General features: G+C 39.1%; 1 protein-coding gene and 1 pseudogene across 1 annotated transcript in view; both read right to left on the minus strand.

Annotated features, from left to right (window-relative positions):
* Window positions 1-23,961, minus strand: part of HMCN1 (hemicentin 1) — a 525,244-nt gene that overhangs the window by 277,737 nt on the left and 223,546 nt on the right. Inside the window, exons 12-15 of the mRNA XM_027083004.1 lie at window positions 20,222-20,363; window positions 18,999-19,126; window positions 8,939-9,052; window positions 3,811-3,969 (exon numbers count right to left, since the gene is read on the minus strand). Coding sequence (XP_026938805.1) covers window positions 3,811-3,969; window positions 8,939-9,052; window positions 18,999-19,126; window positions 20,222-20,363 — 543 coding nt within the window. The remainder of the gene's footprint in view (window positions 1-3,810; window positions 3,970-8,938; window positions 9,053-18,998; window positions 19,127-20,221; window positions 20,364-23,961) is intronic.
* LOC113607370 (1-acyl-sn-glycerol-3-phosphate acyltransferase beta-like) lies at window positions 20,958-22,421 on the minus strand (annotated as a pseudogene).

The raw sequence follows: 23,961 nt of genomic DNA on the forward strand, positions 1-23,961 counted from the left end.
AGCATCAATGACAAGCAAACATCAAAATGAAGCAGCTCCTCCTCAAGCCAAGAAGCCTTTTAAGTATTTCCGACTCGTGAGTGTGGCCAATTCGGACTCCAAGTGAATTAACATTGGGTGGATGGTAAACAGATTAACAAAACCAGTGGGAAAGGAAGCAGAAGTGTTTATAGTACAAAATATGGAACTTGTACAGAGGAGCTGCTTAGAGAAGTAGCTTAGGGAAGGTACAGCCCACCAGGTGGTTTCAAATCGCAGCTCCACTATTTCTTAGTCTATAACCTTGGAAAATTATTTTACCTACCCCAGTTTAAATTTCCCCATGAACAAAAGGGTGATAACATATCCTATCTCACGCTGTTAAAAGAGAGAATCATTATTAGTCATTTAACGTGTAGTAATCACCCGACTATAAACTATCAATGATCATAAATATTGTATAGTTAATTTATTAAATCATAGTTCTGGAGTTTAATGTATCTAATGTTAGTTTCAATTTTGGCTTCTGCATACAGTCTGTTGGATTTATTATGCTGGATCTTCTGTGATCCCCTAAATATTTGTGTGCAAGCACTTTGAGGACTGCACAGGGTTAAAGCACGGTACAGCTCTGTTGTCACTTACAGGTGGATATGGCTGTGTGCACACATTATTTTGAAAATATAAAAGTTACAAACAGATTGACCATCTTGCTCTGACACCTATTCTATAAAATTATTCTAGTTCCTTGAGTGATAATTAAATCTATCCCCACCATGGCAACTCTTGCATTAGATTAGTCAAACTGAGATTTTCTTTCCTAAAATGGCTGAACATACTGCTTTGGTTCTACCAAACCACAAAACATGAAACCACAGTCTAAGTCTAAAACATCACCCTCTGCCCTCTGTGGTGTGGAATGCTGCAAATAAAGTCACTGCCAGGCCAACTTTTTGTTTGATGTAGCCAATCTTCTTCTCTTCCAATTGACACCCTTTTAAAAAAGGATGAAAAGCATTGGTAACATTCCCTGAACATTGACCTGGAATGTCCATAACGGAGACTCACTACAAGAAGCCAGAACTCATGAATAACATTAAATGATCTTTTTATGATTATTTTTTGATCTAGTATTGTTTATGTGAAATAATAGGCCCACAGAAACAAACTGAAAGTCTAACTATTTACATGATATGGAGAAAAGCAAGTTTTTCTTCTTAAGTCATAATCTACTTAAATTTATGCCCAGTAGTTTTGGAACTCAAATGAATAATTTGATGCACCACTAACAGTAGGACTTAAATTGTCTCAAGCCCTTTTTTAAAAAAAAATCAAGTTGAAACAGTGACTATCGTATTAAAAGCACAATGCTTAATCTTAAACGCTATACCACTATTATATATGCATTTCTATATTATTTTTCAAGACTCAAAGAATCAAAGTGACCATTCAGTTTGTAAAGTTACTATTCACCTATTTGATACACGTCCATGAAGCAGCTTTGGAGGAAAAGCAGTAACCGCTGACATGCTGAATGCACGTAGACGATAATACCTCATTTCATCTTTACAACCAACCTATCAGGTAGGTACTGTTAAAAGTCAGGTAGAAAACCCAGTCCCTTTCTAGAGCTCATTCTCTTAAACACTATATAAATTCTAGGGAAAACTTGTTCTTTTGTTTGTTTCCTTTTAAACCTAATAGCAATAATCACAACTATCACTGTGACTGTGATTTGCACGGTGCTTGGCAGTTACATCCTCTATCTGCTAGGATATGTAACAATAGTTTTATGTGGACAGAAAAGGTCTAGTCAAACTCTGTAAGCTACAAGGATCAGAATTCTAATGGTGAATAAGGAAATAGTTAAGGCATAGCAGAAACATGAATGGTACTGACGTTAATATTAAGTTATTTGGCAACTTTTAACAATGATCAAGGTTACAGTAAGCAAACAACAGAGTTTATGTTAGTAGTTCCATCAGGACAATTACTGGAATAAAAGTTAAGGAAGCCATTGTTTTAGAAAGGGTTGTTGAGAGTGAAGATCTTGAATATGAGTGGAGATAAAACAAAACTCAGTTCAAGGAATAAGGGATAAATATAAAACTTTTGTTAGGATGTGTCCTATCTACTCCAAGTCACTCCAGCACAGACAGACCTAACCCTTACATGGTTTGTCACTAATCCGAAGAGAGAACCTGGAAAGTTCAGAAGCTAAAAAGATTTTCAAGAAGACAGTAAGTAAGCGAAGAAACATGTAAGATGTTTAGATTTTCTACAATCTTGGAGGGGTTGAGGGTGTCATTCCCTTTAGGCTGGGCTATTTCACTCTTCCTTCTAGAGCCAGACAACTCTACAGGAACACTGGGTGAACAGAAAATATCTGTGTAGGAAAGAGAGAGAAGCAAAACTAGAAAATGTTGAGAAGTGAAACTTTGTATATTTCTTGAAAACAAGAATTCTGTATCTAATCACCCTCTTCATTTGGGCCTTATATTTCTAAAAGCATTTCTTGTATTTCATACTCTGCTGGTAAACTCAGAGACCCTCCACCCAGAGATTCCAATCTTATTTCCAAAGCACTTCTCTTAATAACCACAGAGTTTAGTCATGGTTCAAACACATCTTGCTGTGCCCTAGACAGATTCTACAGTGGTCTTTGTGGCCATTTTCAGCTTTGTTGATTCTACCCCAAGGGCATAATCACCAAGAATGCAGAGTGTTCACCAGACAGCCTAGGGGCATGGGGATCATAAAAGATCCCAGCTGGAAAAAAATTTTCGTTTATATGAAATAAAATACGAAGCTTAGAGGGTCATGATTTTCATTTAAAGAGCAAAGATAGTAGAACTAAAATGTTTTGTGTTAACTTTATTCTAAATAAAAAATGCATTTGCTTTATAGTTCTTAACTTTTGTTTAAAAAAAACAGCTTTGGCATGAAAATCATCATGCATAAATGAAAATACAATTTAATGAAATGTCATATTTTATAAATTTAAGTGATGCAAACATTTGACTTATCTGTTAAAATTAAGCTGCCAGGTTCTTTTCCACATGAAACAAGCTCTGTTTTATTTCATGTGTTACCAAACTGTGTAATTTTATTTTTCAAGAAACATGAGATGGAGAGATGAAGGAGGGAGGGCCAAACTTCTTGAGTAATCCAACTAAAGTTGTCATGCACATGCTGTATCATTCACACTGTGATTGACATTTATTTGTAGTTTGTATTTTGTTTTATACATAGAGGAGTCACTGCTAGTGAATTTTTTAAAAAAAGTAAGATAACAATCTGCTACCTTGCTGTCATCAACATCTCCAAATTATGGTCTAGGGCCAAAGTCTAAGTTTTGGCCTCCAGATGTTAATACTTAGGAATTTGGTGTCCAAATGGATGACTCCTGATAGGAAAATGTTTGGCAACAGATGATAGACCAGTGAAGCCTACAGTTTCTGAAATCAAACAACCTAGATTCAAATATCTAGGCTCTGTCCCTCCATAGCTCTTGAACCTGGTCGAGTAGCTTAGCCTTTTTAAGCTTCCGTTTCCTTACCTATATAACAGAGAAAATTATAGTATCTTCCTCTTAAGATTGTTATGAGGGTTTAATGATGTAATGCATATACAAGTTCTTAGCACAGTGCATGGTAAATAGAAAAAAACTTGGTACATGCTAACTACCATTATTATATTAATAATCTGAAATGCTAACTCTAATTTTGCCAATCTAACAAATATTTCCACCAACTGCTTCAAAGTTATTAGTGTCAAAAAATACCAGGTCAATTTCAATACAAACTTGTCTATCAGAGACGGGATGCTTACAGCCAACATCCAGAGTTATCTTGCCAGTTGCTCTTCCGGCATCATTGACAGCAACACACGTATAATCACCAGCATCCAGATCTTGAGTTTCTTGAATCTTCAAAAGTCCCAGGAGAGGGTCAATGATGAGAAATGGTGAGGGCCTCAATTCAAGATCCCCTAAGTCAAAACAAAGCGGAGAACGTTAAACAGTTAGATGTTTACATAGTTTGCTATTGGTTTGATTGCACAACTTCTGAAGAAAACGATTGTAAAGTTTTTAAATACAAGTGTCTTGCACAGTGCAGACACTTAAACAATGTTTATGCAATGAAAGAATGAAGTGTTTCTTGGTAATGAGCTGACTTATTAGTCTGTATAATTCCACAGGCTAATCTAGAGTCAAAAATCAGGTCCTAAATGAATTATGTACAAATATTTCCTACCATATATGTACCTAAATGAGAACAAACTCTTTGAAGCTATGTTGGGGGACTGGGAAAGAGTGGCAGCTGTCACTGTGGCTGTGTTAGGTAAGAAGGGAATGGGAAGATGAAGGTTGAAATGAGGTTTCTACCATCTTTGTGGTAGGATGAATTTCAATTACCCAGGAAATGCTCCGGAGACTATGGGTGTTCTTAGTTTGGCTAATGACCAGGTTTCTGGTTTGCTGAATGTTCTCAGTCAGATTTTGTCTTGTGAAAGGTATGAGCTGCCTGAGAGGATTCTAAGGATGGCTCGGGAAGTAGGAACCACAGCTGGCTAGAGAGGGTAGGGAAGAGCTTGCTGAGAGAAGAGAAAGAATGGATGAGGAACTCTTGACAATGGCCAGAGAGGAGTACTGTTATATAAATCTCCCAGGATACCTCTACTAAACCTGTATTAGGCATCAAAGTTCTTTAAGTTGGAGTTAGAGGTTTTTTTGGAAGAAGCAGGCAGGGGATAAATGAGTGGAGGATGGAACCTGATATCGAATTTGACCTCGGTATGAGGGTAGAATGACCCAAGAAAGATGAGTTATTTCTGGATTACCTGCCCCGGAATGCCTCAGATCTCCTGAGAACCATTTCTATTTGAAGGCAGGCAATGCCTCAACAAATCTCTAAGTTGGGTTAGCCTTTCCTTAGGCTTCCCTCCCTCCAAGGTTTCCCCTCATTGAAGAATGAATTTCACCAGGATGACAAATATCATAAAAAATTACCTAGTACTGATGTTTAAGTGGCAGCTTAGTGTCCATATCTTTTTTGTTTGTTTTTGTAAAGGGTGATGTCAAACTCTTGGTGGGGATCCTAAAAAATTCCAGGAGGTTTAAGGGCCATTGCCTTCGGGTCTCAGAGCATGCCCAGATGTCAAGTCTGAAGAGGTACTCTCCAAAATGCCATATACTAGCTTAGCCATGTGCCCTGGGACTAAGGACTGTGGAAGTAACTCCCTTAGCTTTTAACAGGCTAAAACGCCAGAGCTAGTAATTCTCTAGGACACTACATAAAGCAACAGACTCAGAGCAACAAACAATTCTCCTTTTGTTTTTATAATTTGGGGAGGAGAAGAGGTCAAAGGAGCCATAAACTTAAAAACAAAAAAATTACATTAGCAACTGTCAGTGCCAAAAATAAAGTATTTTTCAGCGTTCCAACATTTAAAACCCCAATCATCCTTTTAAGCTTGCTACTGGATACCACGCGAGAATGAGAGAAGCAACTAAAGGCTTGTCTATGTGCCTCTGGGAAACTTTCATAACTAAAAGCAGATGATGTTGACATAAACTTTCCTCCCTCTAGGGGAGGATGCAATGTGACCAAGCGGTTCATCAAGCATTATAATGTTTGGACTAAAATGCATTTAGATTTTTGGATTTTACTTCTCCTTTACTTCTTCTGTGTATGTCAGAGCACATACAGGATGAAATAAAGACTAAAAAGCTACTTTTTGCTAGTAGCTTTTTCTTTTTTAAATAAAAGTGTTTAAGGAATAGCAGTAATGAAACAAAATATAAATTGGAAAACACTGGCTATATCAAGTTTGCATTTTGATCACATTTTGGTCATCTCTCTTGATTTCTACTGAACAATTAGTAATCAAATTATTGAGAAGCCATAGAGAAATACAGAACTTTGAGATGAAAATGACTGAGGAAGTATATACTTTTAATATTAGATAAGATTAGAAGAATGTTCACACACATAGTAAAATATCTAAACTTGGCTGACAATCTATTCTAGGATTGAACAATCATTACCATTAAGGAGGATTCTTTCTGCTTCAGTTTAAATTCAATTCTGGCCTCTGTGGATGCAAAGACTAACAGAGAGATCATTATCCCTGACACAAGACCCTGTAAATTGTTGAAGGTTCTTTAGTGGTTCTCAAAAATCTTTGTCTCAAGACCTTTTTATACTCTTAAAAATTATTGGGGACTTTAATGAATTTTTATGTGGATTATATTTATTTGTACTTCGCATTTTAGAAAGGAAACGGAAAAATTTTAAAACGTAAGTATTTATTTTCTAATAACTCATGACATTTTAACATAAATGTATTTTATATAAAAAAAATTTCCCTGAACAAGAGAAACTTAGTGAGAAAAGTGGCATTGTTTCACATTTTTGCAGATCTCTAGAATGTCTAGCTTAATAGAAGCGAGCTGAGTGTTCATTTTTGCTTCTGTATTCACTTTATTGCAGATCACATACCATGTAGCTGAGATGAGTGTGAAAAAGCCAAATAACATCTTAGTATCATCAGGAAAATAATTTTGATCTCATGGATTCCCTGAAAAGAATTGTGGGGAACCTCCAGGGATTCCCAACTACACTTTAGCAACAACAGATCTAAAGAAACAAATTCAATTGACTATTTGACCAGAAATATTCTTTATACGGCATTTTAATAGTGTCCCTGATTCTTCTCTGAACCCACTTTACGTTGCTCCTTTCTAAAATCTAAAATTTTGGGGGGCATTTGTATGTACGAAATTCCTTTTCTCAAATGGTCTGAATGAAATACAATTTATTAATGAATGATGGTTGCCAAAGGCTGCAGGACAGGGGAAATGGGGAGCTGCTGTTCAACAGGCATAAAGTTTCAATCATACAAGATGAGTAAGTTCTAGAGATCTGCTGTACAACAGTACCTAGAGGTAACAATAGTGTACTGTATGCTTAAAAATTTGTTAAGAGGGTAGAGCTCATGTGTTCTTACCATAAATAAAAAATAAACAAATGACCACCTACTTTATTAAATAAGAACTGCCTGAAAAAAAAGCTATGAACAAAAAGTTATTCTTATGGTTAGGGAAAGAACTATTCTTTCCCCCTGTGGTTTCCATAAGGTAGGATCTTCCTAACCTTGCTGCTGTCTCATCCCCAGCAGAGGTGGCAAAGAAAGGTCCAGCTGCCTCCTCGTCCCTTTCTTTTTGGAGCCAGTTTGCATGTAGAAGAGTTTGTCCCCTGGCTTTTCTCTTTATGATCCAGATTCTGCTTATGGAATAAATTGCCTGCCTGGGACTGGGAGAAGAAGTGATACTAGGGTTCAGGGCAGCTCTGCATATTGGAGATGAACATCAATTGAAGCAGGTCCTCCAACATGATCTGTCAGTGCTTAATGTCCACATGCTAGCTCTGTTGGTGCATAACTCGAACAGAGAAATGGGATATGATTTACTAGGTGCACTGAACTCCAATGTCTCTGGTTGAGAAAAGAAACTACTAGGCAGTCAGTTCTAGAATCTTCCACGTGGTGGCTGCAGAGCTCCCTAACTCCTCATTCACCTCCCAAAAGCCGTTTGTGGGACCAAAGCTGACATACAGACTACTCAGGAGAGTAGCATCTACTTGGGAGAATAAAAGACTTTCTCTCTGTGACTCAGCTATTTACAGGCAGAGAAATCAGCAGGTTCCATTACTTTAAAGATTTTTTTTTATTATTAACATAAACTACTGATTGATATTTTTCTGGATTTATTTAATTAAGATGTGAGTTTCAAACTTTTATCTACTTCATTTGTAAGTTAAAGATTTAAGTTTTTCAAATAAGGAAAATTAGTTGTTGTTGACTGAAACCTAATTAAGAAGCAAATCGAGAAATGCCTTCTTTTCAGAGAAAACATGAAGACAAAATCATTTAACATGGAAAACTATGAAAATGACGTTATCTCCTAGTTTCCCTCCCTTTTTTTGATTTGTATTATTGAAAAGTATTTGTTTTCTAAATAAAGCCTTTCCTTTTCACCTCGTGTTCCCTAAGAGTTTGAACCCGAGGTGAATTCACAACTTTGTAATTATGACATCAACCTGTTGCTATGGGAATGTCTGTGATTTAACAAACAGAATCATAACAATAGTGCTTTGTACTATATAGCATTTTTCATCTGAAGATTAAAGAGTATTTTGCAAACAGCATCTCAATAATCCTAGCAACCTCCCTCTTAGGCTGTTTATGGGGATTTTTCTTTCTCATAGATTGGAAAAACTAAGAGAAAAACAGAAGCAAGACATTTTAGACAGATATCTACTGTCAGCATTTGAGCGGAGACCAGGACCCAAGGGCATTCTCACCAAGGACAAGCAGCACATTACTGTTATTTTATTACAGAATCACAGAGGTAGAAGCTTTATATCACAAATAGAGGCAGATAATTTCTATACTTGATATAAACAGCTACCATGCATGATGAAGCTGACCATAAAATACGTTTGTCTTTCAGTCAAATGTCATTCAGCTGTAATTTTCGAGGTATGTCTTTATTTGAGCTCTTTATAGAAAGTGTCCTGGAGAATCTAGAAAACTTCCTAATTGTGAGAGCCTAAGCAAAGTGAACTGAAATAAGTGAAGCTATTGTAAACATTAACTGAGTATTCTTGGACAATTTTCTACAGGAAACAATCCTAAACTAATAAAGAGAACGTTCAGCTGGATTAGCACAGGCGAAGTTTTCCTGCTTTGATTTTCACAGTCCTATAATCCACACCAGATGTCAAATGCTGAAATTCAGAGTGCAGAATTTTGACTATCGTCTCTAGTGAGACCATAAGCACATTTTATGGAGCTGCTAAGTCACACACCAAAACAAATTTTTAACAAATTATCTTTATCTAAAAGAGAAAACAATACTAAATGAACCAGACATGAACATACTTAAGAAATGTACCTTTGAACCATTTAACCTGAGGTGGAGGAACACCAGACGTTTTACATTCCATAACTGTTGTATCCCCAAGGGCAACCAAGAGCTCACTCTGAATTACGATCAACTTCGGGGCTTCTGAAAACAATAAACATGCAAATAATTAACGTCTTGCACAATGCCACTTACATCTTGTTTCTGTTTACTAAATGAACCAATAATAAAAAAAAATATATTATTATTTACGTGCTTGTGGCTATCTCAGTTTTTACAAACAGAAATAAACTCTTATGATGTATATGCACACAGATGTGTGTGATGAAAAGATCATCTCTAAGGCCAAAAGAATATTAGGAAAAAATAATTCTGATGAAACAGTGTCCAAAACTTTAGGAAATTAATTGATGCACATTTTCTAGGTGATGCACATTTCAATTAATCGATGCACATTTTCTACATGACTTTAAGGATATTCATGTCTATCTACAGAGAGACAATTGTAGTCTAAGGCTAAAATTTGCATCTATAAAAAGTAGAGTCTCCCACTTTTAACTCTATTTTTCCCTTTGATGTCAAATACAGACATTCTCTAAGTTTCTTTCCTTAGCTCTGATTCACGCCTTTGCCTAATGCTTTAGTTCATGCACATATTTTTCTCTTAACTGAACATTTTAGGACTTCCTAACTTCAACTGAGGTAGTTTTAAACAAAGCCAAGAGTTAATTTCTCAAAGATCATGTTACTCCTTGGCTAGAAAACTTTGGTGATTGCATTTCATAATTCCCTAGTTCGGCTTTCAAAAATCATAAACTGGTGCGTGGCTTTCTTTTGAACTTCACGCTCCATTACACCTCCTTACTTATCACAAGGTATGGAGCTCCACTGGTAGTCCAAAACATGCCCCATTCCCTCCCATCTTCCTGCTTTTGCTAAAGTTTTTTCCTCTGCCTGAAATGCCCTTTGCCACAACTTTTCAAATCCCACTCATTCTTCCAGGCTGAGCTTAAATTCTATCTCCTTTAAGAAGTGTTTGCAAATTCCCCAGTCAGAATTAATCTTCCCCTCCACCAACCTTCTACTTTTGCACTTATGTGTCTGCCTTATATTTATTTACATATATCCACTCCCATTATTCACACTCGTGAAAAGTAAGGACCTCATGACATACGTTTTTTATTCTACATTCCACAGTCTCTAGCACAGCATTTTACATAATTTGGGTGATTACTAAGTTAAATAAATGGGTGGAATATTTTGGTTTCTTTGTGAATGAACCCAAATTCATTTCTGCAATGGAGAATCTGTTTCAATCCCCATTCCCAACTGTTGGTTCCCTCTCCACATGGCTGTTCTATGAACGTTTTTAATTGTCATCTCTAAATCTGAGCCCATCTTCCCTTCTAAACTTATTCATCATGTGCCTTCCTCATTTCTATAAATGAGACTTCTTCCCAGGCTTTTAGGTCCAGTATTTGTGACATTTTTCTTACCTCCTTCATCTATACACACCATCTACAATTCTCAATCTTTTTTTTAACATCTTTATTGGAGTATAATTGCTTTACAATGGTGTGTTAGTTTCTGCTTTATAACAAAGTGAATCAGTTATACATACACATATGTTCCCATATCTCTTCCCTCTTGCATCAATTCTCAATCTTTATTGTGGCTCTTGTACACTCCTTCCTCGCCACTGCCAATTTTACTACCTTACTATGAATGATGAAGAAAAATGAGAGAAAGGGTGGACTGCTAGTCATTAATTATTCACAGTTTACAAAATGACACTGAGCACATAACCCTTATCCTTTATTTGTCTAAGAAAGACCAAAGTAAAAGAAATATTGGGGCTTCCCTGGTGGCGCAGTGGTTGGGAGTCCGCCTGCACATGCAGGGGACACGGATTTGTGCCCCGGTCCGGGAAGATCCCACAGGCCACGGAGCGGTAGGGCCCGTGAGCCATGGCCGCTGAGCCTGCGTGTCCAGAGCCTGTGCTCCGCAACAGGAGAGGCCACAACAGTGAGAGGCCCGCAAACGACAAAAAAAAAAAAAAGGAAATATTGTATTCTATATTACATATTATTAGAATATATGATTATGTATTATAATAGATTTGATTATACTATTTATATGTTAGAAGGTATTATATTCTATATTATGGAATATTATAGTATAGAATAAGTTGTCATAAAGTATATCTTCAATAAATGCTTCAGTTTGGAGGGGAAAAACTGAAGATGAAAAGCAAAACGTAATACCTAGATAAGTGACAGAAATGTTGTAAATAATTAGAACAGAAATATTATAACGTTTCATATGAATAAATATATTTATACATATATATATATAAATTCATATATATATATGAACATAAGTGGAAAATGTAAAATGAAAGTTGAGGTGGAGAGGAGGAAGATGGCGGAAGAGTAAGATGCGCAGATCAACTTCCTCCCCACCGACACATCAGAAATACATCTACATGTGGAACTGCTCCTATAGAACACCTACTGAACGCTGGCAGAAGACCTCAGACCTCCCAAAAGGCAAGAAACGCCCCACGTACCTGAGTAGGGCAAAAGAAAAAAGGAAAAACAGAGACAAAAGAATAGGGATGGGACCTGCAGCAGTGGGAGGGAGCTGTGAAGGAGGAAAGGTTTCCACACACTAGGAAGCCCCTTCGCAGGCGCAGACTGCGGTTGGCGGAGGGGGTAAGCTTCGGAGCCGCGGAGGAGAGCACAGCAACAGGGGTGCAAAGGGCAAAGCGGAGAGATTGCCGCATAGAGGATCAGTGCCGACCGGCACTCACCAGCCCAAGAGTCTTGTCTGCTCACCCGCCGGTTTGGGCGGGGGCTGGGAGCTGAGGCTCGGGCTTCGGTCGGATCGTACGGAGAGGACTGGGGTTGGCGGCATGAACACAGCCTGAAGGGGTTCGTGCACCACAGCTAGCCGGGAGGGAGTCCGGGAAAAAGTCTCCAGCTGCTGAAGAGGCAAAAGACTTTTTCTTCCCTCTTTGTTTCCTGGTGCACGAGGAGAGAGGATTAAGAGTGCCGCTTAAAGGAGCTCCAGAGACGGGCACAAGCCATGGCTAACAGCACGGACTCCAGAGACCGGCATGAGACACTAAGGCCGCTGCTGCTGCCACCAAGAAGCCTGTGTGCGAGCACAGGTCACTATCCCCACCTCCCCTCCTGGGACCCTATGCAGCCCGCCACTGCCAGGGTCCCGTGATCCAGTGACAACTTCCCTGGGAGAACGCACGGCGCACCTCAGGCTGGTGCAAACGTCATGCTGGCCTCTGCTGCCGCAGGCCCACCCCGCACTCCGTGCCCCTCCCTCCCACCCAGCCTGAGTGAGCCAGAGCCCCCGAATCAGTGGCTCCTTTAACCCCCTCCTGTCTGAGCAAAGAACAGACGCCCTCCGGCGACGTACATGTAGAAGCGGGGCCAAATCCAAAGCTGAACCCCGGGAGCTGTATGAACAAAGAAGAGAAAGGGAAATCTCTCCCAGCAGCCTCAGGAGCAGCATATTAAATCTCCACAATCAACCTGATGTACCCTGCATCTGTAGAATACATGAACAGACAACGAGTCATCCCAAATTGAGGAGGTGGACTCTGAGAACAAGATATATTATTTCTTCCCCTTTTCCTCTTTTTGTAAGTGTGTATGTGTATGCTTCTGTGTGAGATACTGTCTGTACAGCTTTGCTTTCACCATTTGTCCTGGGGTTCTGTCCGTCCAATTTTCGTTTTTTTTTTTTTTTTACTTTAAAAGAAATTTTTTTCTTAATAATTATTTTTTATTTTAATAACTTTATTTTTTTATCTTACTTTATTTTATTTTATCCTCTTTCTTTCATTTTTTCTTTCTACTTTTTCTCCCTTTTATTCTGAGCCGTGTGGATGAAACGCTCTTGGTGCTCCAGCAAGGAGTCAGTGCTGTGCCTCTGAGGTGAGAGCCAACTTCAGGACACTGGTCCACAAGTGACCTCCCAGCTCCACGTAACATCCAATAGCAAAACTCTCCCAGAGATCTCCATCTCAATGGCAAGGCCCAGCTTCACTCAACGACCAGCAAGCTACAGTGCTGGACACCCTATGCCAAACAACTGGTAAGACAGGAACACAGCCCCACCCATTAGCACAGAGGCTGCCTAAAATCATAGTAAGGCCACAGACACCCCAAAACACACCACCAGACGTGGACCTGCCCATCAGAAAAAAAAACATCCAGCCTCATCCACCAGAACACAGGCACTAGTCCCCTCCACCAGGAAGCCTACACAACCCACTGAACCAACCTTAGCCACTGGGGACAGACACCAAAACGGGAACTACGAACCTGCAGCCTGCAAAAAGGAGACCCCAAACACAGTAAGATAAGCAAAATGAGAAGACAGAAAAACACACAGCACATGAAGGAGCAAGGTAAAAACCCGCCAGACCAAAAAATAAAGAGGAAATAGGCAGTCTACCTGAAAAAGAATTCAGAATAATGATACTAAAGGTGATCCAAAATCTTGGAAATAGAATAGAGATTATGCAAGAAACATTTAACAAGGACCTAGACGAACTAAGGAGAAAGCAAGCAATGATGAACAGCAAAACAAATGAAATTAAAAATACTCTAGAAGGGATCACCAGAAGACTGAGGCAGAAGAACAGATAAGTGACCTGGAAGATAAAATAGTGGAAATAACTGCTGCAGAGCAGAATAAAGAAAAAAGAATGAAAAGAACTGAGGACAGTCTCAGAGATCTCTGGAACAACATTAAACGCACCAACATTTGAATTATAGGGGGTCCCAGAAGAAGAAGAGAAAAAGAAAGGGACTGAGAAAATATTTGAAGAGATTATAGTTGAAAACTTCCCTAATATGGGAAAGGAAATAGTTAATCAAGTCCAGGAAGCACAGAGGGTCCCATACAGGATAAATCCAAGGAGAAATACGCCAATACACATATTAATCAAACTGTCAAAAATTAAATACAAAAAAAGCATATTAAAAGCAGGAAGGGAAAAACAACAAAAAACACACAAGGGAATCCCCATAAGGTTAACAGCTGATCTTTCAGCAGAAACTCTGCAAGTGAGAAGGAAGTGGCAGGACATATTTAAAGTGATGAAGATGAAAAACCTGCAACCAAGATTACTGTACCCAGCAAGGATCTCATTCAGATTTGATGGAGAAATTAAAACCTTTACAGAGAAGCAAAAGCTGAGAGAGTTCAGCACCACCAAACCAGCTTTACAACAAATGCTAAAGGAATTTCTCTAGGCAGGAAACACAAGAGAAGGAAAAGACCCACAATAACGAACCCAAAACAATTAAGAAAATGGGAATAGGAACATACATATCAATAATTACCTTAAATGTAAATGGATTAAATGCTCCCACCATAAGACACAGACTGGCTGAATGGATACAGAAACAAGACCCATATATATGCTGTCTAGAAGAGACCCACTTGAGACCTAGGGACACATATAGACTGAAAGTGAGGGGATGTAAAAAAATATTCCGTGCAAATGGAAATCAAAAGAAAGCTGGAGTAGCAATTCTAATATCAAACAAAATAGACTTTAAAATAAGGACTATTACAAGAGACAAAGAAGGACACTACATAATGATCCAGGGATCGATCCAAGAAGAAGATATAACAATTGTAAATATTTATGCACTCAACACAGGAGCACCTCAATACATAAGGGAAATACTAACAGCCATAAAAGGGGATATCGACAGTAACACATTCATAGTAGGGGACTTTAACACCCCATTTTCACCAATGGACAGATTATCCAAAATGAAAATAAATAAGGAAACACAAGCTTTAAGTGATACATTAAACAAGATGGACTTAATTGATATTTATAGGACATTCCAACCAAAAACAACAGAATACACATTTTTCTCAAGTGCTCATGGAACATGCTCCAGGATAGATCATATCTTGGGTCACAAATCAAGCCATGGTAAATTTAAGAAAATTGAAATTCTATCAAGTATCTTTTCCGACCACAATGCTATGAGACTAGATATCAATTACAGGAAAAGATCTGTAAAAAATATAAACACATGGAGGCTAAACAATACACTCCTTAAAAACGAAGTGAGCACTGAAGAAATCAAAGAGGAAATCAAAAAATACATAGAAACAAATGACAATGGAGACACGATGACCCAAAACCTATGGGATGCAGCATAAGCACTTCTAAGAGGGAAGTATATAGCAATACAATCCTACCTTAAGAAACAGGAAACATCTCGAATAAACAACATAACTTGCACCTAAAGCAATTAGATAAAGAAGAACAAAGAAACCCGAAATTTAGCAGAAGGAAAGAAATCATAAAAGTCAGATCAGAAATAAATGAAAAAGAAATGAAGGAAACGATAGCAAAGATCAATAAAACTAAAAGCTGGTTCTTTAAGAAGATAAACAAAATTGATAAACCATTAGCCAGACTCATCAAGAAAAAAGGGAGAAGACTCAAATCAACAGAATTAGAAATGAAAAAGGAGAAGTAACAACTGGCACTGCAGCAATACAAATGATCATGAGAGTTTACTACAAGCAACTCTATGCCAACAAAATGGACAACCTGGAAGAAATGGACAAATTCTTAGAAATGCACAACCTACCAAGACTGGATCAGGAAGAAATAGAAAATATGAACAGACCAATCACAAGCAGTGAACTCGAAACTGTGATTAAAAATCTTCCAACAAGGGCTTCCCTGGTGGCGCAGTGGTTGAGAGTTCGTCTGCCGATGCAGGGGACACGGGTTCGTGCCCCGATCCAGGAAGATCCCACATGCCACGGACCAGCTGGGCCCGTGAGCCATGGCCACTGAGTCTGCGCGTCCGGAGCCTGTGCTCCGCAACGGGAGAAGCCACAACATTGAGAGGCCCGCGTACCACAAAAAAAAAAAAAAAAATCTTCCAACAAACAAAAGCCCAGGACCAGATGACTTCACAGGCGAATTCTATCAAACATTTAGAGAAGAGCTAACACCTGTCCTTCTCAAACTCTTCCAAAATATAGCAGAGGGAGGAACACTCCCAAACTCATTCTACTAGGCCACCATCACCTTGATACCAAAACCAAAGATGTCACAAAGAAAGAAAACTACAGGCCAATATCGTTGATGAACATAGATGCAAAAACTCTCAACAAAATACTAGCAAACAGAATCCAACAGCACATTAAAAGGATCAAACAACATGATCAAGTGGGGTTTATTCCAGGAATGCAAGGATTCTTCAATATACGCAAGTAAATCAATGTGATACACCATATTAACAAATGGAAGGAGAAAAATCATATGATCATCTCAATAGATGCAGAGAAAGCTTTTGACAAAATTCAACACCCATTTATGATAAAAACCCTGCAGAAAGCAGGCACAGAGGGAACTTTCCTCAACATAATAAAGGCCATATATGACAAACCCATATCCAACATCATCTTCAATGGTGAAAAACTGAAACCATTTCCACTAAGATCAGGAACAAGACAAGGTTGCCCACTCTCACCACTATTATTCAACAGAGTTTTGGAAGTTTTAGCCACAGCAAGCAGAGAAGAAAAGGAAATAAAAGGAATCCAAATCGGAAAAGAAGAAGTAAAGCTGTCACTGTGTGCAGATGACAGGATACTTTACAGAGAGAGTCCTAAAGATGCTACCAGAAAACTACTAGAGCTAATCAATGAATTTGGTAAAGTAGCAGGATACAAAATTAATGCACAGAAATCTCTGGCATTCCTATACATTAATGATGAAAAATCTGAAAGAGAAATGAAGAAAACACTCCCATTTACCACTGCAACAAAAAGAATAAAATATCTAGGAATAAATCTACCTAAGGAGACAAAAGACCTGCATGCAGAAAATTATAAGACACTGATGAAAGAAATTAAATGTGATACAAATAGATGGACAGATATACCATGTTCTTGGATTGGAAGAATCAACATTGTGAAAATGACTCTACTACCCAAAGCAATCTACAGATTCAATGCAATCCCTATCAAACTACCACTGGCATTTTTCACAGAACTAGAACAAAACATTTCACAATTTGTATGGAAACACAAAAGACCCCGAATAGCCAAAGCAATCTTGAGAACGAAAAACGAAGCTGGAGGAATCAGGCTCCCTGACTTCAAACTATACTACAAAGCTACAGTAATCAAGACAGTATGGTACTGGCACAAAAACAGAAATATAGATCAATGGAACAGGATAGAAAGCCCAGAGATAAACCCACAGACATATGGTCACCTTATCTTTGATAAAGCAGGAAAGAATACACAGTGGCGAAAAGACAGCCTCTTCAATAAGTGGTGCTGGAAGAACTGGACACGTACATGTAAAAGTATGAGATTAGATCACTCCCTAACACGATACACAAAAATAAGCTCAAAATGGATTAAAGACCTAAAGGTAAGGCCAGAAACTATCAAACTCTTAGAGGAAAACATAGGCAGAACACTCTATGACATAAATCACAGCAAGATCCTTTTTGACCCACCTCCTACAGAAATGGAAATAAAAACAAAAATAAACAAATGGGACCTAATGAAACTTAGAAGCTTTTGCACAGCAAAGGAAACCATAAACAAGATCAAAAGACAACCCTCAGAATGGGAGAAAATATTTGCAAATGAAGCAACCGACAAAGGATTAATCTTGAAAATTTACAAGCAGCTCATGCAGCTCAATAACAAAAAAACAAACAACCCAATCCAAAAATGGGCAGAAGACCTAAATAGATATTTCTCCAAAGAAGATATACAGATTTCCAACAAACACATGAAAGAATGCTCAACATCATTAATCATTAAAGAAATGCAGATCAAAACTACAATGAGATATCATCTCACACCTGTCAGAATGGCCATCATCAAAAAATCTAGAAACAATAAATGCTGGAGAGTGTGTGGAGAAAAGAGAACCCTCTTGCACTGTTGGTGGGAATGTAAATTGATACAGCCACTATGGAGAACAGTATGGAGGTTCCTTAAAATACTAAAAATAGAGCTACCATATGACCCAGCAATCCCAATACTGGCATATAGCTTGAGAAAACTATAATTCAAAAAGTGTCATGTACCAAAATGTTCATTGCAGCTCTATTTACAAGAGCCAGGAGATGGAACCAACCTAAGTGTCCATCATTGGATGAATGGATAAAGAAGATGTGGCACATATATACAATGAATATTACTCAGCCATAAAAAGAAACGAAATTGAGATATTTGTAGTGAGGTGGATGGACCTAGAGTCTGTCATACAGAGTGAAGTAAGTCAGAAAGAGAAAGATAAATACTGTATGCTAACACATATATATGGAATCTAAGAATAAAAAAATGTCATGAAGAACCTAGGGGTAAGACGGGAATAAAGACACAGACCTACTAGAGAATGGACTTGAGGATGTGGGGAGGGGGAAGGGTAAGCTGGGACAAAGTGAGAGAGTGGCATGGACATGTATACACTACCAAACGTAAAATACATAGCTAGTGGGAAGCAGCCACATGGCACAGGGAGATCAGCTCGGTGGTTTGTGACCACCTAGAGGGGTGGGATAGGGAGGGTGGAAGGGAGGGAGACGCAAGAGGGAAGAGATATGGGAACATATGTATATGTATAACTGATTCACTTTGTTATAAAGCAGAAACTAACACATCATTTTAAAGCAATTATACTCCAATAAAGATGTTAAAAAAAAAAAAGAAAGTTGAGGTAAACTCGGAAGGATACAGAATTTATTAATTTGTAAGTAAAATATTGCAAAGAACAGATGAATCATGGAAGGATAGAACTCTGTGGACATTCTGGAACTCTTCCATAATCTGGAAGCTTCCTTGATTTCTGTTGATTACTGAAGCTATTCACTCCCTGAACTTTTAACTTAAATTAGTTACACTATTTGCTTTAATCAATGTGTGAAACGAACAATAAATTATACAACTGGGTATAACTCATTCCTAATATTAATTTTCAAAAAAGTACTTTTACATTGTTTGATATGATATTCATACTATTTGTACTGCCTTTTAAACTGATTATACTTGCCAGTGTATCTGAGGGTAGAAGTCTGTTTATCCATCCCAGCTGAATTACTTGCCAGGCAACCATAGATCCCTGCATCTTTGGGAACTGCATTTTTAATAAATAAGATACCTTCTGAGGTCATCCTATACCTACAGACAAAAAGAAAATAAAATTGAAAATACTCTAATAATAGTATCAAGGAACTATAGCACCTTCCTTTCAAATATTTTAGAGTTATGTTTGTGGTGCTGATTGCAGAAATGATTAACATCATCATTTTATAAGCAGAAATGTTATAATGATAATAACAATAGGTCCCACATATCTAGTACTTGCCATGTATCAGGGCTGCTCTAGTACCTTTACATTTATCAATGTTTTAAATCTTCCTAACAACCCAATGAGTTAGATACTATTATCTCTGTTATACAGATGAGCAAAGAGGTTATACACCTTGCCCAGAGTCAGGGTTAGTAAAGGGAAGAAGTGGAATTTGCACCCAGGCAATCTTGCTCTGTGTGAACTTCTAAGCCAAACAGTTCCTCAAAATGAAAACCTGAGAGATGCAATGCCTCACATCTCAAGTGAGTCTGTGAAGAGACCAGGAATAGAATTTGGCTCAGAGCTAAGCCCTTCTCCCCCTGCCAAACCCAGAGTAATGGAAGCCCGATGGCTGGAAACTTCATTGCTTATGCCCCTCGTGTTCAGTACTCTCTTTGAGCATAAGAGGATTCATTTTCTTTTAAAAGCATCCAGCAGAATAAAATACCTCTCAGTGTACGATAGTATGGCAGCAGCAAGCAGGAGTTACGAAGAATGTCTGCATACACCTTAATTAGAGCTACTGTTCTGTCCTTTGTCTCTCCCTCTCTCTTCTGTTAAATCTCAGGACCAAATCTCTAGTAGATGGGTTAAAACTACACATTACTTTACCCACAGAAAGTTTATTATCCCCATTTCAATTATTCAAGGTAAAGCAACTGTTACAGTGTTATGTTTGCAAAGCAAAGTATTAGGAAGCACTTAGTCCCAGCTATTGAATTCGAGACTTAAGAACCTCAGACTCTATACATTCATCATTTATTATTTTACTGACATTTCCTGGCCTATTGAGAAAATCTAAAGCTGTGGATTTGGGTCAAATCTCCCTTAACCTTAGGGATTTGGTCAGATTAATACTGTCCAGAACTTTCACCAACTTCTCTCACTCAGTAAAAACAAAGAACATGATACAAACCCAGTACCTGTGTGAACCCACAATAAACATATCATTCATGGTCCAGGTGATCTTTGGTTTGGGATAACCTGTTGCAGAACACATGATGGAGACCTCAGATCCACCTGTAAACGACTGATTCTTGGGCATAACAGTGACTTTGGGCGGTTCTGCAAAGGAAACACACAGAGTGAAATGTCAATGATGTTAGCAGATTTGCAGGCTTCTCACTGCCACACCTTTACTTTTAAAAAATTATTTGTTTATTTATTTTGCACTTTCAAGACTGTACAAAACTGGGGTCTGCTCCTTCCAGCCCCCCAGAGCTCCTCCTCTCCCTGAAAGACCGATGCAGACTGTGGCTGGGCCCCCAAAGCATGACTCTGCACCCCACAGGCCCAGGCAGGACCACAGAGGGTCTCATCTCTGGCCATTCAACCCAAGGCCTTGCAGCCCAGCCCAGCCCTGTCAGCCCATCTGGCGCCCCAGGCCTGCTCCTGCTCTTGGATCTTGGAGGCATGACAGTGGGCAAGGCTTTGCCTTCAGAGCTTGGTGAGGGTCTGGCACACTCTCCTTTGAGGGGACATCAGGGGCCTGGGTCTGAGGCCAATGACAGAAAGAGGCTTCCACTTTCTGGGGCCTGAATGCAAGGTGGAGAGAAGCAGGACTATGACATAGTATTATTCGGCAGCCAGGGCTGGGGTCCCTCTGTCCATTCTCTAGCCAGGTCCTTCCCTCAGCTCCTGACCCACCCATGGCCTTAGCTACTGGGCTGGCTGGGCACCAGGACCTGCAGTGGCCCCATTTTTCTGGGGTATCTTGGACATGTGGGAGAAGGTGGTCCTTGGGACTTGGATGTTCCCAAGCTCATGGCAGCTGGTGTCCATGAGCTTGGGAACATCCAGCCACAGGGTGGCTGCTGGTGGGGATGGCATCCAGCACCTTCATCTTGACCATTCCTGAGGTGAAGAGCTTCCTCTTGGGGTTGTAGAAGGAGAAGGTAGAGTATAACACAGAGGTGAGGGGCAACCAGACTCAGATCACCAGGTAGAAGGCTCCTCTCTTGAAAAGCAGCAGGTCCTGTTGTCGTTCCACATGCCCTCAGGGTAGAGTCACACTTCAAGGTTCTCTCTGACCATGCCCAAGCCCACGTGTGCCATCATGGTCCTGGTACTTTGTTAGTTGATGACAGAAGAAATTTTCACAAATTAAAGTATGGGGAATTCATCCTAGTTTATACATGATTTGGCTTGAACTTTATGCTAGTTAGAACAGCCTGTCTATGTACTGTCAAGCATGCATTGTACATGGGCTTTAACCATTAAAGAATGTATTTAAAAAATAAAAATGGAGTAACTGTGGTTCAAACACTCAAAATGGAGCCAGGTGGCCATTGTGGGTGTGGTTTCAGACACGCTCCTGCATCACTGAGAACTTGAATTTTCTGAACGGTATCAAACTCAAGGACACCACCAACTATTCTCAAAACAACATCTGCTAGCAGTTGCCTGCTGCAACCTTATGGTCTCAAGGTCTCCCCTTGTAACTATGCAACCATTCAGTCCCCAAACAATCCTTGCTTAACAAGCACCCTTTCTTCTTGCTGGTTCTAATCCTAATTCTTGACAAACAACTTACGCAACTTTGTGGGTTTTGCCTATATAAGCCTCCCTCATTTTGTGGTCAGGCAGAACACAATTCAAGTGCTTCTTGAATCTGTGTCTCCAGGGCTACAGTTCTCAGTTTGGCTTAAATAAAACTCTTTTCTATTCCTATTATAGACTGTTTACTGATTATTTACATTGGCAATGAAGATGCCCCAAGGTACACAAGATCAGGCCCATGCATCCCATGAAGAACGGCTCCTGCTTGGCAATCTGCATTCAGGAAGGGCCTCCATGAGACCACTATGCCCAGGATGCTCTGGTGGTTAGAGATGATGACACAGGGGTGGTCCACCTCCAGCTTCTGGCGGCCCTTAATCTCAAAGTCAATGCAGTATATGCACTTGAAGGACTGGATGCGCCAACTGATGATGCTCACATTCTCCACTATCTGGCCACGGTGACACAGCAGGCAGGTGACCACGGCCACGGTGACGACGATAAAGCAGTGCATGCAGTACAGGGTGATCTTGGCTTAGAACTTGGCCGTGCAGCTCAGCTGCACAAGCAGCAACAGGAGCAGCAGCTGCAGCAGTGTGCAGTCAGCCACGGCCAGAGTTCCATGGCCAAGGCCGCGCTGGGATCGTGCATGTATGGTGGCCCCCTTGGAGCCTCGATGGCACTGGTCTCAGGCTCCCTCCTTGGGCTCTGGCTGGAGAGGAGGAGCTCTTTGGATAACCCATATCAGAGATCTGGTCCAATCAGTGCAAGAGAGAAACCAAAAGTAATGAAAGCACGGGAGGTAAATCGCTTTTGAGAGTAAAATGAATCTGATCCCAGTGCTGTGTTTCTGCATCTCCACTGGTTACTATGGGGCCCCTTGCTACTTTGCTCCCACTAGCTGACTACTGGTTTCCGTCTGCTCATCTGGAACTTCAATATAAACCTGTTTTCAGGCAAAGTCTCTATACTGGGCCTTTTGCTACTTTCTATCTAGTGAACATAGGTTTGGAGCCAATCTTGTCCTGACTGCTGCCTGTTTTGAGTTGCTCTTTCCCTTTTTATTTGTTTGATTGTAAGTTTGCTGAGGTCGAGACCATGTCTTTCTTATTATTCCATTTCCAATATATTCCACAGTACATAACATCTCTTTCATGTTATGCAGTGACTTGTAAATGAAAGACACTTAAAGCCATTGATGGAATACAGGTCATTCCTAAAATGTAACTTGGCTCTGAGAATTTTTATGCCTGCCGGCCTCTGGAGATCCTGCTATACTGATCATTTGCCTCATGCCCATGGATTCATAAGACCTCAACTTAGAAAATATCAAAGTGCCTATTGCATTCCACTTCTATGGCAGAAAAAAGACTTTTGAAAATGATATATTAAATCAGAAATTCATTGTCAAAAAGAATACAAGAATTCTCTGGGGTAGCTGGGATGCTGATATATCTGGTCTAATCAATTATATGTTTTACATCTATACTACTACAGAGTAAGAATTAATCATCAAAGAAGGTACCATCAAAGAAATATTTAATCATTTTCTTTCTCTTTAAAGCCTGTTTATTTTTTTATTTTATTGAAGTATAATTTACTCATAGCATTATAATAACTTCAGGTGTATAACATAGTGATTAGTTATTTATATAGATTAGGCACCATACAAAATTGTTATAATATTGACTATATTCCCTGTGCTGTACATTATATACCTGTGACTTATTTATTTTATAACTGGTAGTTTAAATAACTTACTTAGTGTACATATCCCCCACTCAATCAGCCAGAAATAAATTCATTTCCACAATTTTTGAAATAGATGTCATGAGTATTAACAAAAATAAATTAATTCAATAATGTGCTTTTTGCACAATTATTATGTTCCAGGCTGTGTGCTAACTTACAGGGATACACTGATGAGCCAAACAGACATGGTGTCAGCTTTCCATTCAATTGGGTTTTTACTATAAAGGAAATTGAGAATTCAGTTAGTCAGTTAGATCTGGATATATTTATGATGTACCTTTATTATAAGTCAGTCTGCAAACTGTGGTTTGGTTTCACTAAGAGGAATCCCCAAACATTTGAAAGAGATACAAATGATGCTGCTGAACTGGGCAGCTAAAGAATGGAACAAACCAAATTAGTGCCTAATTGC

This window comes from Aethalodelphis obliquidens, unplaced genomic scaffold, assembly GCF_003676395.1.
Source record: "Aethalodelphis obliquidens isolate GAN/ISIS:26980383/991018 unplaced genomic scaffold, ASM367639v1 scaffold48, whole genome shotgun sequence".
In the NCBI taxonomy this organism is placed as follows: Eukaryota; Metazoa; Chordata; class Mammalia; order Artiodactyla; family Delphinidae; genus Aethalodelphis; species Aethalodelphis obliquidens.